The sequence below is a fragment of the Hyla sarda genome, chromosome 8, assembly GCF_029499605.1.
Source record: "Hyla sarda isolate aHylSar1 chromosome 8, aHylSar1.hap1, whole genome shotgun sequence".
Taxonomy (NCBI): domain Eukaryota; kingdom Metazoa; phylum Chordata; class Amphibia; order Anura; family Hylidae; genus Hyla; species Hyla sarda.
In genome coordinates, this window is record NC_079196.1 from 132,072,462 (window position 1) to 132,090,134 (window position 17,673).

At 40.3% G+C, this 17,673-nt stretch overlaps 1 protein-coding gene across 1 annotated transcript in view; it reads right to left on the minus strand.

Annotated features, from left to right (window-relative positions):
• The window catches only part of MOB4 (MOB family member 4, phocein), a 281,748-nt gene that overhangs the window by 2,237 nt on the left and 261,838 nt on the right, over positions 1-17,673 (minus strand). Inside the window, exons 6-7 of the mRNA XM_056533393.1 lie at positions 15,967-16,046; positions 3,391-3,502 (exon numbers count right to left, since the gene is read on the minus strand). Of these exons, the coding sequence (XP_056389368.1) occupies positions 3,391-3,502; positions 15,967-16,046 (192 nt within the window). The remainder of the gene's footprint in view (positions 1-3,390; positions 3,503-15,966; positions 16,047-17,673) is intronic.

A 17,673-nucleotide genomic window follows, 5' to 3' on the forward strand; every position in this document is an offset into this window, starting at 1 on the left:
CACAATCACCTCCTCCCTTCTCTGCCCTGCACTCCTCTCTCCCCAGTGCTCAGTGTGACAGGTCTACGCTGGCAGCTCCCTCCCCTCCCCCCTCTCCTCCGTTCTCAGTGTAAAAACATTAGCAAGGAGAGGGGAGAGATCAGCCTGTTTGCTGACTCTGCTATGATCTGAATCAGCCGGCATATAGGCAGTGCTGCTCAGCCAATCACTGCAGAACAGAGGGAGGACAGTGTGAATATTCATCAGATGGGAGGGGCTAAGGCCAAGCACAGGGAGCTCTCTGCAGCACAGGGGTTTTCTGGGTAATTGTCACGTCACGGCCCCGGGATGCTGCTGATAACAGCCTGAATAGGGGGTCGAAAGTCATGAAAACCTGGAACAGCTGAATTTCCTGTCAGACAGAAGAATGCAGATAAAGCTTGTTTCTAAGCAGCATTGGTAATGGAAGTGATTTACAAACCTATATAACTTTACCTTCTGCACTAAAAGCTGAACAATTATTTACTGTGAGACTTGTCCTTTAATTAGTTGAGAAATGCTCTGAGTGGGAAGCGGTATATACCCATTATCCCTCTAAGGCCAAAAAACAAGCATGGCTGTCCATGGGTCGTTTGTATATGTTACACCTCAATGAGATGAACAGGAAGCTATTTTTCACCAAACAACTATATTCTGAACATGATTAATACAGGTCCTAGCATTAAACGTGCATGATCACCCCTTGCCTCTAAGGCATACAATCGGGGGCACACTAATTCCTGCATGGACACAGGAGAACTCATAATACCATATACACAAAAAGAAAGTCGAGTTCAAACAACTCCTTAATTAAAATCATGATTTTATTAGTACAAATTTTAAAAAACAATGTGAACAGACGCCAATAATTGAAATTAGGATTAGGTTAGGTTCCAGTACAAAAAAGTAGGGCTACTGCCAGCTGCAATGGGCTAACATATAATATGATGTAACAAGTAATTAATATAATATCTCAGTCTCTAAGAGAACTGCACTGCATATCAGTTATTGCTACTAAAGTGCTCTATATACGGTATTCAAAGTATACACTAACCACAATTGTAGGTATAATAGGATATAAATTAGTGCAAACAAATAAAAATATATAATATTGCGCAATGATAGTGTGATAATATAGTAGTAACACAAGCGCTTATCTATAGATCCATGCAGACTGCAAAGAGACACAGAGACTAGTAAGATAAAATGCATATAGTAAACTTACCCATATTAGGCTGCAGAGTCCAGACCCCTACGATCGTTTCGGTTTCCCTTTATCAAGAGGTGATAAACTGCAGTGCAGTTCTCTTAGAGACTGAGATATTATATTAATTACTTGTTACATCATATTATATGTTAGCCCATTGCAGCTGGCAGTAGCCCTACTTTTTTGTACTGGAACCTAACCTAATCCTAATTTCAATTATTGGCGTCTGTTCACATTGTTTTTTAAAATTTGTACTAATAAAATCATGATTTTAATTAAGGAGTTGTTTGAACTCGACTTTCTTTTTGTGTATATATTCTGAACATGGTAAGTAGTCCAGTAAGTTACATGCACACAGTTAGGCAAAACTCTGCAACTCCCCCGATTCTTAAGGTGCTAGCCTCTGATGGTACAGTTCTAATAGATAATGTAGACATTGCAGGTCGGTTTTCTACCTTTTATGAGGAATTATATTCCTCAAAGGTTCAGTATACTCCAGAGCACCTCTCGTCGTCCCTCAATGCCATCGAATTCCCCACTCTGCCAGCCAATTATAAGGATATACTGGACTCCCCTATGTCACTGCTCAAGCTTCCCTTGGAGGTCTATATTCGCTATTCTAATATTCTTTTGCCTGAGATATGCTGGCAACTGCGTTCCGTGATGGGATGCTGCCCACTTCGCTTTATGATGCCACCATCATCATAAACCTGATAAGGACCCAATGGATTGTGGCTAATATAGACTTATATCTCTGTTGAATATTGACTATAAAATTCTTACAAAAGGTCCTGGCCCGGCACCTTAATCAGGCTATCCTTGCCATTATTTAACCAGATCAGACAGGCTTTATTTATGCCAGGAAAGTCTACCTCTGATAATATCCAGAGGGTACAGGTGGCGGTGCAGGTGGGGACAGTGCTTGGGGGTGATTGGGCCTGGCTTAAAATTTTCTCGCTACCACAAATATCCACCTATACTGAGCTGTTGTCAATCACCTTGAACCATCCTCTGTCATCAGAGTGATCCAAGCGCATCATCCTCTGTCAGATGTGATCGGCTCGGCATCCAAGAGGATGCTAGCACAGCGTTGTTAGCAAAGTCTCCACGTTATCTCTAGCTGACAAACATCGAGAGCGTGAGCACACGGGGATCGCTAATCCAGCCGGCCATGCCGCCAGCATCTACAGATGCACGGCGTAACTATCTACTCACAGACACCCGGAGCCTCCACGAGGTGAGAGGTGCGCAGCACCAGATCTATTGATCCTCTGGAGGGTGAATTGGTTACATTCTACATATCGCTATGTGGGTCAATATTACCACAAAGAGATATCGGGCAGACATCGCCCTGTACAACACCCTGTCTGTTTGGATATATATCTGTGCCGGAATGTGCGGTGTAAGGATGAGACATATATAGACCCTCATTGCACCTTATTTCCAAGCCTGGAGCTGTTACAGACACTTACCTAGATATATTACAAATCTGAAGTTATGCACTTTAATGTCATAATAGAAGTTACTCCAGTCATTTCTTTACAAGACCAGCTCAGCTACAATAGACTATTTTATCTAATCCCACCATATTTCGTAGTATTCTATGTATTGGCTATATTTTTACCTACACAGTGCAATATTCATTTGATTTTATTTGTGGTAAATTATATAATTTTAAGGGGTGGTTCACAAGGGCCATGTGAACCACCTATTTATGTATGTTATTTTATGCTTATTAAATAAATTATTATCCCAATATCTAAAGAATCTTGAGCTCGAACATAATATTGTTTTACTTTTCTTGCATTTTTACACCGTGGGTATAGGTGTTGGGTTGCTCAGTCTAACCAGTGCCATTTAGTATCAATTGAGCCGTATCCGTTTTTTTACTATTTTGACATCTATGAGTTAAACTGAAAAACAAAATATTTAATCTTTGTGACACTTTTATAGAATTTGCATAATAATTTGGAACAGGGTGTAGGATCTGCCTATTGTGTATGTTTCAGTCACCAGTGTCAAAACCTAGAATATTTAAAGATTTTTTTATATAAATAAAACCATCACTAAAAATACCTTTAAGATCTACCTATTCGGATGTTTCCCATTTGCTTGAAATGTTACCCCATCCCCACCATTAAATATTTCAAAATGACGAAACATACCTCATATTCATCAAATATTTGGCGATGATGGAAATATGCATGCGAAAATATCCTGTAGATTCTACGACACACCGATCCCAATTTAGCCACGGAAGACTCCTTTATGCTAACCCTGTGAAAACAATTACATTAACGCAAACAATATGGCATAGTCGTCATTACATGTTTCGTTATAAATTTTACATCAATAGATTTTTTCAAATACAATGTCTGATATGCTAAGAAATACAACGGGATGAAGGGTTATTCCATAAAATTGAGTATCACACACCACTATTCTATCACTATCTATGTGAAAATAGCGGCTCTGCAGTGCCATTTTCACCTTTTTAGCTCAACTCTCTCTGGAGTTGTTACACAGACGGAGGCGAACATTATGCAATCTCTTCTTTACTACTTATTTATAGCAGCAAACGAAGGGTTAATAACAGATATTCAGACAAAAAGCTAACAATATGTAAAATAGGTATGAGCAGTAGCCAATCAATGGCCAGCATAGGTGATATAAGGAGCTCAGAGGTAAATAACTTCCTCTTCTTGGCTGCTCTGCAATTAACAAGTACTGTAAATGTTTTGCTCCACATAAATTTCCCTTGGATTTTTTCTCTAAAATCTATCTATCTATCTATCTATATAGTCTTATTCATGTATCTTCCTTATCCTCCATAGGATATAGTAGGATATTCCAAATGTTATTCTTTTCCCCCTTTAGGTCTTCATTCTTCCAATCTATTTCCTAACATTGTCTCTTAATATTAATTTACTCTTATCTATATCTTATTTTTTTTACTGCATCATAGCCTGTAATATCCCCATCCTCTTGCTGGACCTGGCCGTTGCCGAGAACTCTCGAGATTACGCCTTCAGCTGGCGATCAGCTGTTGGCGTGCATTCCTTTCCCCTCACAGCATGCTTGTCATTCCTGCCAGAAGGCCACACTCTCGTCAGGTCTTCAGTCAGCGGGGCTAGTTTCCTCCACATTCGCTGCTCAGGTTCACTCATATACCTCTAATTTATTGTCCTATAGCGCCATCTATTAGGCTGTTTCAGTATTTAATCTATTTATATATTTTTTTCTTTCAGCTTTTACCTCATACTTCTCTAATACCTCTACTCATTTATAATTTTGCTCTCATAATTCATTATCTGTTTCATTATTATTCCCTATACATAATTGATATTTATTTAAAATACCAATTTAATAATTTATTATTTATTCATATTATAGTTCATAACTGAAATTTCATACATTTACATCATATATTTATTTACATTATCTAAGTTACATCTATATACATTAGTTATTTATTAACTATATCTATACAATGGCTAATGAAGACTCCAATAAAATGGCAGAGACTCAACAATTTGAATTTGTTGATGAGAGCCTAATTCAAATAAATGGAGGATCAGTCCGTCTCTAAATCTGTTCAATCAGCGGTACGTACCGCCATGTCTTCTATCCCTGATGTAGCAAAATCTGTTGCTCTTGCCATGTCTCTAAATCTCCCAAAGAAGGCCTTTCTACTCCCTCAGTCCAATGTTGGTCTTCAGAGGATTTCACCTCTAAATTACCCAAGGGTTGGAAAAAGTCAAGGAAGGTCTCCCAAAAGAGGCGTTTTTCTACTGATCCTCCAACAAAACAAAAGAAACCTAAAAAGGTTGAGGATCAGGATACTTATGGTTTTTAAAAAGCACTACAGCTGATGCTGCCATAGCGCATGCCTTACCCTCCCCGCCTGTGAGGTTAGTAATAAACAGGCTGTCAGAGCCTCAAAAAATCCAAACTAGACTCTTAATCAATCCCTGAGCCAATCCTCCTCTGAGGAGGCAGAATTTTATGAATTAGAGGGTAGCTTGGCTTATGAAGATGTATCTGATGATGATGTGCTTCTGTATACAGAGGATCAGAAATCAGTTATTCTAGATAGCACAGGAACACAGTTTCTCTCTCTCTCTATAATATATATATATATATATATATATATATATTATATATATATATATTAAACATCCCATTAGATACTAGAACCAAGTTGCGAGCAGAGTACCCCAGACCCACTCTACCACATAAACTTGTTAATACACTAGATATCGATCCTACTCTGGTAAAATATTTAAATAAATCTGGGAAAAAATCCCAAAAAAGGGAAGGATCGTTCATTTTGAACTATCCAAGACAGATTCTTTAAAGCAAAGAGAAAAACAGGCGCTCCCTTGTGAAGAACCAACGGGATCACAGGTGTGTGGGAGGGGAGGGAAAAGTAAAGGCTCACCCTGCCAGGTTGTGCGTACTCCCACACAACCAAGATGTGCGTTTGATATGATGATCTCGGTCTGCAGCCTTCCCAGAGATGGCGGAGAGGTGTAAGGTGAACTTCAGAAGAGATGGGAATATCGGCGCTGACCAAGGAGAGGACAATAGAGCCAGGTGTGTAGCGAACAGATTTAATCCAATGCGACGCGTTTCACCGCGCTTGCGCGGTTTCATCAGGCATAACAAACACTTCTCAGGGAGGGATTTATATACACGCAGGTATTAACCCCTACCTGACAAAGTAGATTTTCACAAAAAAAATATATATATATATATACTCAGAAACTACATTTAAATACTTAAGATAAGCATATATGCTCATAAAATGCATCAAGGAAATATAATAATGAATAAACAATTAGTAAAATAAAACAATACAATAATAAAACCAAGAGTTATAATAAAGAGGGAAATAGGAATAATGGAAAATAGGGAAAGGACAAGGCACACATAATGCATGGGACATAAAAAACATATATACATAAAATATATATGTATATATACACATATGCCCGCATGTGTGCCAACCCTACTGTATATGGTCAAGATATGACAATTAACAGACATATATACACATGTATACATACACATACATATACATACACATGTACACATGTGCGCACATGAATGCACCCACATGTATACATATTGAAACATAAGTAAAATTAAATTAAAACAGAGATAATGTTACTAATAATAATAATAATAATAACAATTGATAGAGGATCAGATAAAATAAAACTTTTTTACATAAATATATATCTATGAAAATATAACACAAGAAACAAAATAATGCATAACAGCAATCTTATACTGAAAACAATCAGAACTACCCCAGGAGTCCGAACTGGCGTTACAGGATCTCTAATTATTGGAAAAAACGCTCAATGTGTACTACTACTTACTGATATTAAGCACTTAGTTAAAGTGCTACGGTGAAAAAGAGGGGGAGAAAGAGGAGAAAAGGATCGTTGGTATACAATTGTAGAGGTGACCACATGGGAATAAGAGACCGCAGAGAAGCCACCTTTACCAAGGGGTGGGTGTTATTTAACATTCTCTTTGGTCTCATTAAGCTCATTAGGGGTCAATGTTAAGAGCTTGTGAATCCAGTAGGATTCACGATTAATAAGACGTTGGTACCTATTTGGATGGTCAGATGGAATTGTTTCAAGAATTGTTAGTTTTAGAGACTCCAAATTATTATCATGTTTAAGGGTAAAATGTTTTGACACGCTATGTAGCAGGTATTTATGTTTGATGTTCCAACGATGTTTATTCATACGTGCCCGCACTGTTTGAACTGTTTGTTTGTTTATGTAAAAAAGTTTTATTTTATCTGATCCTCTATCAATTGTTATTATTATTATTATTATTAGTAACATTATCTCTGTTTTAATTTAATTTTACTTATGTTTCAATATGTATACATGTGGGTGCATTCATGTGCGTATATGTCTTTGCGCGCATGTGTCCATGTACATGTGTATGTATATGTATGTGTATGTATACATGTGTATATATGTCTGTTAATTGTCATATCTTGACCATATACAGTAGGGTTGGCACACATGCGGGTGTGTGCGCATATGTGTATATATACATATATATTTTATGTATATATGTTTTTTATGTCCCATGCATTATGTGTGCCTTGTCCTTTCCCTATTTTCCATTATCCCCCCCTCTTTATTATAATTCTTGGTTTTATTATTGTATTGTTTTATTTTACTAATTGTTTATTCATTATTATATTTCCTTGATGCATTTTATGAGCATATATGCTTATCTTAAGTATTTAAATGTAGTTTCTGAGTATATATATATATTTTTTGTGAAAATCTACTTTGTCAGGTAGGGGTTAATACCTGCGTGTATATAAATCCCTCCCTGAGAAGTGTTTGTTATGCCTGATGAAACCGCGCAAGCGCGGTGAAACGCGTCGCATTGGATTAAATCTGTTCGCTACACACCTGGCTCTATTGTCCTCTCCTTGGTCAGCGCCGATATTCCCATCTCTTCTGAAGACAGATTCTTGGACTGGTTAGGTCCATTAACCAGAATTGTGGACCTTTCTGAAACTAGACCCTCAATTGATTCACCTGGCTTCTACTGAGGCTAGCTCTCCCACAGATGGACTCCTTTACGGAGATTCATTTATAAAAGAAATAAATATGTGGGTCTCTTTTCGTCCTTAGACAAGGCACAATCGTCCTTGAGGAAAGTGTTCCATCCTTGTGTTTTTGCTAGGGCTGGGAAATAAAAGGGCAGGTTTCCCAAGTGGGACAATACTCCTGCGCCCCTCCCTGTACCGACAGATTACCTGTCTCTTCCATCCCCTTCCAACCTACCCCTTTCTTCCCTACCAGAGGAAGAACATGGAGGGCAAGAGGACACAGAGAATACACAAGATCCAGACCTCCAACAGGTAAGTCTACATCTTCTATCTTTTTTTCAAGTTCCATTAGGAGTAAGAATATCTAATTTTTTCAAGTTCACATGCCTGGGTTCTAAACACAGTGTTAGGTTTTCTTATACACATTTCACCTTCCTACTTAAAGGGGTACCTCTGGTGGACAACGTGTTTTTCCGTTTTTGACTTACCTTATTTGTTTTGTTTCATTTCTATTCTTGTTGTTTAGACTACTCTATTTCCGTTCTTTGTTGTCTTTTTATCCCCCCACTTTGTTTTCCTATTTTGCTTCTATTTCCTGTTTCTTGCTGTGCTGAAAACTACAAATCCCAGCATGCCTCATGCCTTGCTGGTTTGGGGTGGCTCCTTATTTTTGTTTGTTTGTTCCACCCTTTACCCATCCTACTATTTTCCCGGGTCGGCCCCCTTATACACAGCACACTAATATAATCAGTCCTGGTTGGGATACACTGTCATACACACACACACACACACACACACAAAAGGGACTACGACTCCCAGCATGTGTCATTCAGGAGTCTTCAGTCTGTGGTATAACACCAGCATGCTGCCTCTGTAGTCTCCTGGGGGTAGTTCACCACAGGCACCCTGGTTGGGAAACACTGGTGTATGCCCTATAGAGGATAGGGCATACACCAGTGTTTCCCAACCAGGGTGCCTCCAGGTGTTGCAAAACTACAACTCCCAGCATGCCCTGACAACCTTTGGGCATGCTAGGAGTTGTAGTTTTGCAACAGCTGGAGGCACACTGGTGTAACATGATGTGTATGCTGAATAGGCTAGAACAGTGTTTCCCAACTAGTGTGCCTCCAGCTGTTGCAAATGTACAACTACAAGCATGCCCAAAGTCTGGCAGGGCATGCTGGGAGTTGCAGTTTTGCAACAGCTGGAGGCACACTGGTTTGGAAACACTAGCATACACACACATAACAGGGACTACAACCTACAACTCCCAGCATCATTCAGGAGTCCCCCCCCCCCCTCCCCCTCCCCCTTCACATATAGAGATCCCATATGAGATTTCTTCCCCTGCAGTCTGTACATCCCCGGCCCGTGCACCTTGTAATCCTTCCCTTCAGATAACACATTTATCTTCTGTGTTCCGTTCTCGGGAGCAGAGCAGGGGGGGAGGGGAGATAAGGAGCTGTGTACTATGGCTTCTCATGCAGAACTCCGGGAGGGTGGAGATGAGGGGGCGTGGCTTATTCCTGTCATGCAGACAGAGAGAAAAAAAAAGCTCAGACGTCTTGTCCACAAGAGATTCTGAGGATTCAGAACATGGTGGACGACAGTAAAAGAAAATCCTCTGAACTACAGAACTTCCTGCCCAACAAACAGGTAGGTAAACACACACATGCTGCAAAAACATATAACACATGTATATTGCAAAAAAACTAAACTTACAAAGAAGATGCCATATAGTCAGAAAAATTTACCACCGGAGTACCCCTTTAATGTTAACCTTCTCCCGCAATACGATTTTCCAATCGAGAAATCAAGGAACTATGTTCCAAAGGCGCAATTGTACAGGTTCCGTTACAGACTGTACTGTGCACAGAATGTGAGCAATCTTTTTCTAGTGAAAAAGAAGGACGGAGGCTTCTGACCTGTCAAATTTAAAAACCCTCAACAATTTTGTTCTTTAACGAACAGTAGAAGAAGCAAGCAAAATGATGCAGCACTGACCACATACTTTCTATTCACAGTCTTCTTTATTCAGTTCTTTAAAATGCGTAGACAGGTACAGTGGGAGAGCGGAGACCTAGTGTGCGGGGGGGATGTGGGTGGCGACGGACCGTTGCGTGCTCTCGATGGCCTGACGAAGTGCTGAGAGCACGCAACGGTCCGTCGTCACCCACATCCCCCCGCACACTAGGTCTCCGCTCTCCCGCTGTACCTGTCTACGCATTTTAAAGAACCGAATAAAGAAGACTGTGAATAAAAAGTATGTGGTGAGTGCTGCGTCATTTTGCTTGCTTCTTCTACTGTTTGTTGGATTTACTGAAAGACTGTACAGAACGCATTGCACCACCGAAACTTATGCAAGAGGACAGGTACTAAACACCACTCATATAGCCACACTATTCCCTAGCCTGACACTGGTGCCGGTGTATCTTCACTACAATAATACATTTTGTTCTTTACCTTCATTTCAAAATGGATGGTATCCATCTATTAAGAGATCTTCTGTTACTGAAGAATTGGTTGGCCAAACTAGAGCTCAAAGACTATGGCTATGGCGCTCTGCAGTCTGTATGGAGCGGGCTCCCGACTCCTGCCTGCTCCATACTCTGCAGCCCCCGGCTGTGGAAACTTGTGTCCTCCGAATGCAGAGCAGGGGAGATGAGAAGCTGTGTACGTCATCTCTCCCCTGCTCTGCCTACTTTCTGCCAGACGTGCGAGGGGGAGATGAGGCGGCTTGGCTTCTTTCTCCCCGTGCAGACCTGCGTCCTCCGCCTTCGCTCCCCCCCAGCTCTAGCTTCGGAGAGCTGAGGGGAGGAGCGGTCGCACCTATGCACGGGGTGCAAGTTTCACACCGCCCCTAATAACTAGCTCAGAGGGGTGTATGGAGCGGGCTACCGACTCCTGCCCACTCCATACTCTGCAGCCCCCGGCTGTTCTCAGTAGCCGGGGCCGCCGCTAATAGCCGCTAACAGCATGCGGCTGGCTATTAACCCTTTAGATTGCCGCTGTCAAAGCTGTCTAAAGGGACATGTGTATGCTCCCTGGTGGGCTAGTGGGGTGGATCGCCCCCCCCCCCCCCCCGCAGCGTGATCGTGAGGGGGGTGATCCGCTATGGAGGGCTAAGCAAGGCTTACCTCTGTTCCCTGCCGTCCCGTGGCTCTGTCATTGATAGAGCCTGACTGGACCAAGCTCCATCAATGGATCACAGAGCACACAGATCAATTGAGTTCAATAGAACTCTATTCATCTGTATGAGGAATCTAATGATTCCTCCTAAAAGTCTGATAAAGTGTTAAAAAAAAATTACTTTTAATAAAAGTTTTAAAAAACACACATTAACCCTTCCATGTTAAAAGTTCAAATAACCCCCTTTTCCTATATAAAAACATAATAATAAACATATTTAGTATAGCTTTGTGCGTAATTGTACGACCTATTAAAATATAACATTACGTATCGCGTACGGTAAATGTAAAAAAAATACCAAACCACAGAATTACAATTTTTAGAATATCCCAGAAAAAAAAAGTTAAAGTGTGATTAAAAAGTCAGATCCATACCAAAATGGTACCGATACAAAAAACAGATTATGGCGCAAAAAAATTGCCCTCATAAAGCCTGGTATGTGGAAAAAAACAAAGCTACAGGGGTGAAAAAATGGCAATTAAATTTTTTTTTTAAAAAGTTCAGATTTTTTTTTTTTTATTTGTAAAACATGACGTAAACTACACAAATCTGGTATTACTGTAATCAGGTTGGCCTAAAGTATGAAACTAAGATGTTATCTGACCACAAGGTAAATGGCGTAGAAAAGAAAACCACCAAATCTGCAAAATTATCTTTTACTATTTCAATTTCACTTCACCTAATATATATTTTTTGGTTCAGAGAATATGTTATTGAAAAATTAAAAAGGTATCATTATAGTAGGTAGTTATGGCTATTATAGGGCAAGGAGGAAAAAATGAGAGCGTAGAAGCGAAAATTGGCCCTGACAAGTGGATCCTCATGAGGGACAAGTAGATTTTGCTCCATTTTAGTCCCGTGGACAAGTCATTATTTTAATAAAATGTCCACACCCCTGGGGTTATACAGACGAAATAACCTTAAATTCCGATAATAAGGAGGAACTTCTTTGGTGGTCAGATCCCATTCAATCTTGGAACGGAAAGACTATTTTCAACTCCATTCCGGATTTGATCATAGAATCAGATGCCAGTCGCCTAGGTTGAGGAGCCAGATGCGGTTCATCCTCCACAGGAGGTAAATGTTCATCAGAAGAATCCCTACTTCATATAAATTAATTGTTTATAACTCCCAGCAGGATAACTCCTAGCAGGAGCGAAAGACAGATCGCACTGCTGCATTCTTTTGAGAATGGACAACATCTCAGCAGTACAATACTTCAATCATCAATGCTCTGATTCCGAGAATACTACAGTACTTCTGACCAAATCCCAGAAATCAACTTTGGTACTTATCACCCCCATGGTGGCCAATCTTGGTTTCCTCAAATCCTAGGGATGATCATAGATTTCCCTTGAATCTTGCCATTGCATCCATGAATTCTTCAAGATCCTTCCAGGAATCCCCATCCTCTAGTAACATCCAATCTTTTTACTCTAGTGGAATGGTTCATTTCGGGTCAACAGAAACAGATCCAAACTTTTCACAATCAACTAGAGATATTTATGGACATTTATCAACGGGTTTAGTCAGGTTTTCTTTACTATAATTGTCGCAAAATTGTCGCAACTGTGACTACGCAATTTTTCGTGCAACATTTTGACTGGAAAGCGAGAAAAGCAAGTTTTCCAAAAATTAACTACGTAGTAATAATTTTAAAATGGACTACGGGTAGTCAGGTGTTTATTAACTGCGACAGTCGCAACTGCGCAAAAAAAAGTCGCAACAGGGTTAAAAATTGACTAAATTTACTCCAGCTCAAACATGGAGTAGAAAAAGCTACTACCAAAGTAAAAAAGGAAAAATTGCTTACGTGAAAGAAAATTATCAACAGGCTGAAACCAGTTGATAAATAAGTCGCACATAAGCAAAAAAAAAAGTAAGGAAAAAATTACTAAAAAAAAAAGAATACATAAGCAAACATTGATAAATGTCCCTCATTGTCTCTGACGCTTGGGCCCCAGGTACCAGATAAGCTTACAGATCACTAGTTAAAAAATTGGTGCAGCTCACAATCACTAGCCGAGGTATATTGGGCAAACACCTACACGGAAGGTGTGTACATATAGCACTAAAAATGAAAGAAAAATAGACCTATTTTTTTCTTTTTTAGTGCTAAGCTTACAGATCAGCCTGTAAACCTTGGCCTGTCTGGTGATTGCAACAGGATTTGGATTCCGTACATGCATCTGTAACCCAAGTTCTAAATTTCTTATCAGCCATAAATGTTTACCGTTCAGCTATTTCCTTTTACCATGCTTCTATTCATTCTATGTCTCTGGGTAAACATCCCTTAGGGTGCGTTCCCACCTGGCGTATACGCAGCGTACTTGACGCTGTGCAAAATTTGCGGCAGCAGCGGGAAATATGCTGCGTATTCCTCGCTCACTATACACACAGGGCTTTCCGTGGCAGCACTATGCGTGTAGTGAATTTTGGAGGCGGGGCCGTGTGCCGGCATGACTGACGCGCAGCTCCCGCAAATTTTGCGCATCGTGACATACGCTGCGTATACGCCAGGTGGGAACGCACCCTTAATTTGTAAATTGATGAAAGGCATTAAATTCTGGCATCCACCTTTGCCTAAATATCAATCTACATGGCATGTTAACATGGTTCTCTATCTTTTTGAATCCGGGGAGATAATGGGCTCCTCTCTTTAAAATTATTTTTTTTTTAAACTTCCTGTTTACTATGCCTTATTTTGATTAAAAGAATCTCTGACATGAGAGCTCTTGACATATCCCGACAGGAATTTTCTCCTACCGGAGTTCTAATTTCCGTTTTCAGACGTACCAAGCCTAATCTTCATTCAGTATTTTTTCCAGCTTTCCCCTTCAAGAAAATCTATGTATAGTTTGCTGTCTTAAAGTTTATGAACAAAAGACAGCATCTCTTAGAGATTCCTCTACTACTCAATTAATCATATCTTTTTGTAAACCTTATTGTTCGGTTTCCTCTACTACATTGGCTAGATGGGTGAGAAAAACCATGTCTTTAGCCAGCATTAAAGAGTACCTGTCACCAAACAAAACTTTTAATATATTGTTCCTTTAGCATTATAGTTTGAGCAGGGCATGGCAAGGTACAGCTCTCGCAGGATTCAGTGACGTCGCGCCTGCTGGGATACGCCCACTTTCTCCTGCCGGGAGCTCAATGTAAGCAAGGGGAAAGGTATGATACACAAATTTTTTTAGGACAGGAGGAGTGTTAGTAGTAGTCAGGGAATATAATCTGAGTTAGTTTAGAAAATATGGTTTGAACACTTCTATTTTCGGGACTCATTCTACTAGGGAAGCTATGTCCACTAAACTGAGCAAAGCAGGGCAGGGGGTCCCTGTCGGAATCCACCTGGTCGTCGGAATCCATCTTTAAGACTTTCTACTTCAGACTTGAAACCCATGTTTCTATATTTATTCTTTAAATGTTTAGTTAAGGTATTATATAATGCTTTCGATATATGATGTTACAATTTCCTTTTATTACCTTTAAAATTGCATAATTTTCTGTCGCTTCCTGTTGTTCCGACTGCTCCCAAGGCAGGGTTGTCTGCTACCTAATGTGTCCTCCTTATTATATTGACTCCCCCCCCCCCCCCCCTTTAAATTTTTTTTTCTTTTATTGCATTTTTTTACTCCATATGTTGCCTTATCTACTTGTACCTTTTAGCCTGTGTTCTCTTCCTGGCTTTGGGGACTCAGAGTTCCCAATTATGGGGTGGGGGGAAGGTGGCCACCCTGTGGCTAGCTGAATGTTGATGTTTATACTTACTGTTTCTGTCCTTGGTTAGGGCTTTAGTCCAGCCCTCTCCGTGGTTTCCCCCTATTGCACATTTCCCTTTCCCCCACTCAGTAAGGCACCTCTTTCTGACCCTTTGCATGCGCTATTGTACCTCACTCATTCTCTCCTTGTATTCTAGGTGGTGCGGGAGCTCTGGTGTTTATGCCGCCTGACCTACTCTTGCCCCCAATAGGTGTAGGATCCCTGCAGTGGTTTTTTTTTCTGACTCCCTGGAGTGTTTTCTTTTCTTTATCTCTTTGGATAGTCGTTAGTTGTTGCGGCGGTAGTTCTCTCTTTTCTACTACCGCTTGTTAGTGTTTTCCCCTCACTCTCCTCTATTTTGTTTTGGTCTTCTGTTTCTTTTTGTATCCTTTTGGTGCTCCCCTTCCCTACCCTGTGTTTCTGTTTCTGTGTCCATTGTGAACACTGCGCAAAAAATAAGTTCTCATACCGGCCCATACGTGGAAAAAGAAAAAAGTTATAGGGGTTAGAAGATGAGAATTTGTAATATATAAATTTTCCTGCATTTAGTTATGATTTTTTTCCTTAGTACGACAATATCCAACCTATATAAGTAGGGTATCATTTTAACCATATGGACCTACAGAATAAAGATAAGATGTTATTTTTACTGAAAAATGCACTGCGTAGAAACGGAAGCCCCCAAAATTTACAAAATAAAAATTTTTCTTCAATTTTGTCGCACAATGATTTTTTTTCCGTTTCGCCGTGGATTTTTTTTGTAAAATGACTAATGTCACTGCAAAGTAGAATTGGTGGCGCAAAAAATAAGCCATCATATGGATTTTTAGGTGCAAAATTGAAAGAGTTATGATTTTTAGAAGGTGATGAGGAAAAAATGAAAATGCAAAAACTGAAAAACGGCGAGTCCTTAAGGGGTTAATATCCAGAAGAACAAGGATTATGAAAGACCATGGAATGAGGAGTAGTAAGTTTGATTTTAATCTGCGTTACCTGCACTACAAGCCTGTACAAACAGGTTACTGCAGGAAACACTGATGACATATTCCCTTTAATTTTCTTCTATATGCAGAGAACAAGTGGATAACATGATCTGAATTATCATAGCTTTTCTCTGTATGTACATCACACAGAACAACAATCTAATGGCTGCTGTTGCAAATAAATTTATAACCTAAAATGCACAACTTACCTGCTAGGAAAATATTTATTGCTATTCAGAAGACAGGCAGCACCATCCAGTGTATGTCTTGTGTAATCTATAGCAGGACACTAAAGAAAACATGAGAGAAAACATGAGATTTTTAGAAAGAAAAGAGTGCTTAGTTCCCTTATGTATACGATACTTTAAACTGAGCATGAATAGAAAAAATTTGACAGATTAACCTAGTTTTTATCAGTGAAAAAAAAGACATTATATGGACAAAACAATTGGCAATCTTTTAGGATTTCCCCTTTTTTTTTTTTGAATCAGATGTTTTTATTAAATTTTAACAGTTTTCCAACACCAAAAATAACAGCTTACATGCAAACAACCCTCCACCCCACCTCCCACCCTCCAAACAAACAAACAGTCCGCCTCCCCTTCCCACCCAGACAGCCTAGACTAACACATAATTGTAGGTCGTGCCAGGCCCCCCCCCCCCCCCCAGAGCAGGAATCAAGTAAACAAGCCCAAGACAGAATACGAGACAGCACAAAGAACAGCAGCACATCACCATCATGCAATCCATTCTGAACCAGACCAAGACATTAGCCACAAAAGCCCATCCGTTTCACACTCCTACACACCACCAGAAAGTACCAGAACCGTCTATCATTGCTCATCATCAGGGGGGTTGAAGTGTCTCACCCACGGGCCCCACACTCCATCAAACTTCCTTTCAACTTGCCTTTTTATGTATATCCCTTTTTCCAAGCGAACAATAGAATGAACTCTAGCTACAAGGTCCGCCACTACAGGAGGAGTCGGTCTAATCCAGAACTGCGCAATAATTTTTCTAGCCTGATATAAGACACGTAATATCCCCGTCTCAATCAGTAATGGTTCCTGGTCGCACCCTATCAGACCCAACACACATACTTTAGGAAGGAAGTCAAGGGTCACACCATACGCCGTTCGGATTAGACAGAGAACCTCTCTCCAGTATATTTCCAACTGAGGACATTTCCAAACCATGTGCATCAGGTTTGCCTCCAGTGCACCACATCGTGGGCACGTAGAGTCAGATCTCACCCCTATCTTGTGAAGGAAAACTGGAGTTTTATAAAGTCTATGTAAAAGAAAAAGCTGAGAAAGCCTATTAGATTCAGACAAAGATATATGAGGGGTAAGCACCAGAACAGTAGACCACTCTTCGTCTGTCAACTCACCAAGATCTCTCTCCCACCTACCTCGAACAGTCATGGGAAAGTGCTCTAGATGAAAGCTTAACAATTCACTATACACCCGGGAAATGACCCCAGCCGAATCTCTTTTCAATACAACCGAGTCTAAGACATTATTAGAGTGAATCACCATGGAGCGGGATCTACATTGCGTTTCATAAACATGTCTGAGTTGTAGATACCTATAAAATGCAGAGTGCGGCAAAGAAAACTCCTCCTGTAGGTCCCCAAAAGACCTAACCCCTCCCTGAGTAACCAAATGGTCCAGACTACACAATCCCTTCCTCTCCCAAAAACTGGCATCCAAAAAAGAGAAAAATACAGGCAAGCCAGGGTTATGCCACAGCGGGGTGAATTTTGTGCATCCAGGAATGTCAAGCAATTTGCGCGTGCGACCCCACAAAGCTTGCACAGTAAGACAGTAGTGGGAGAGGAATCAGGAGGTCTAGTCATGGCTCCAATCTCCAGCAAATGTACTGGAACTCGCACCCAATGTTTGGCCAAAAATAGT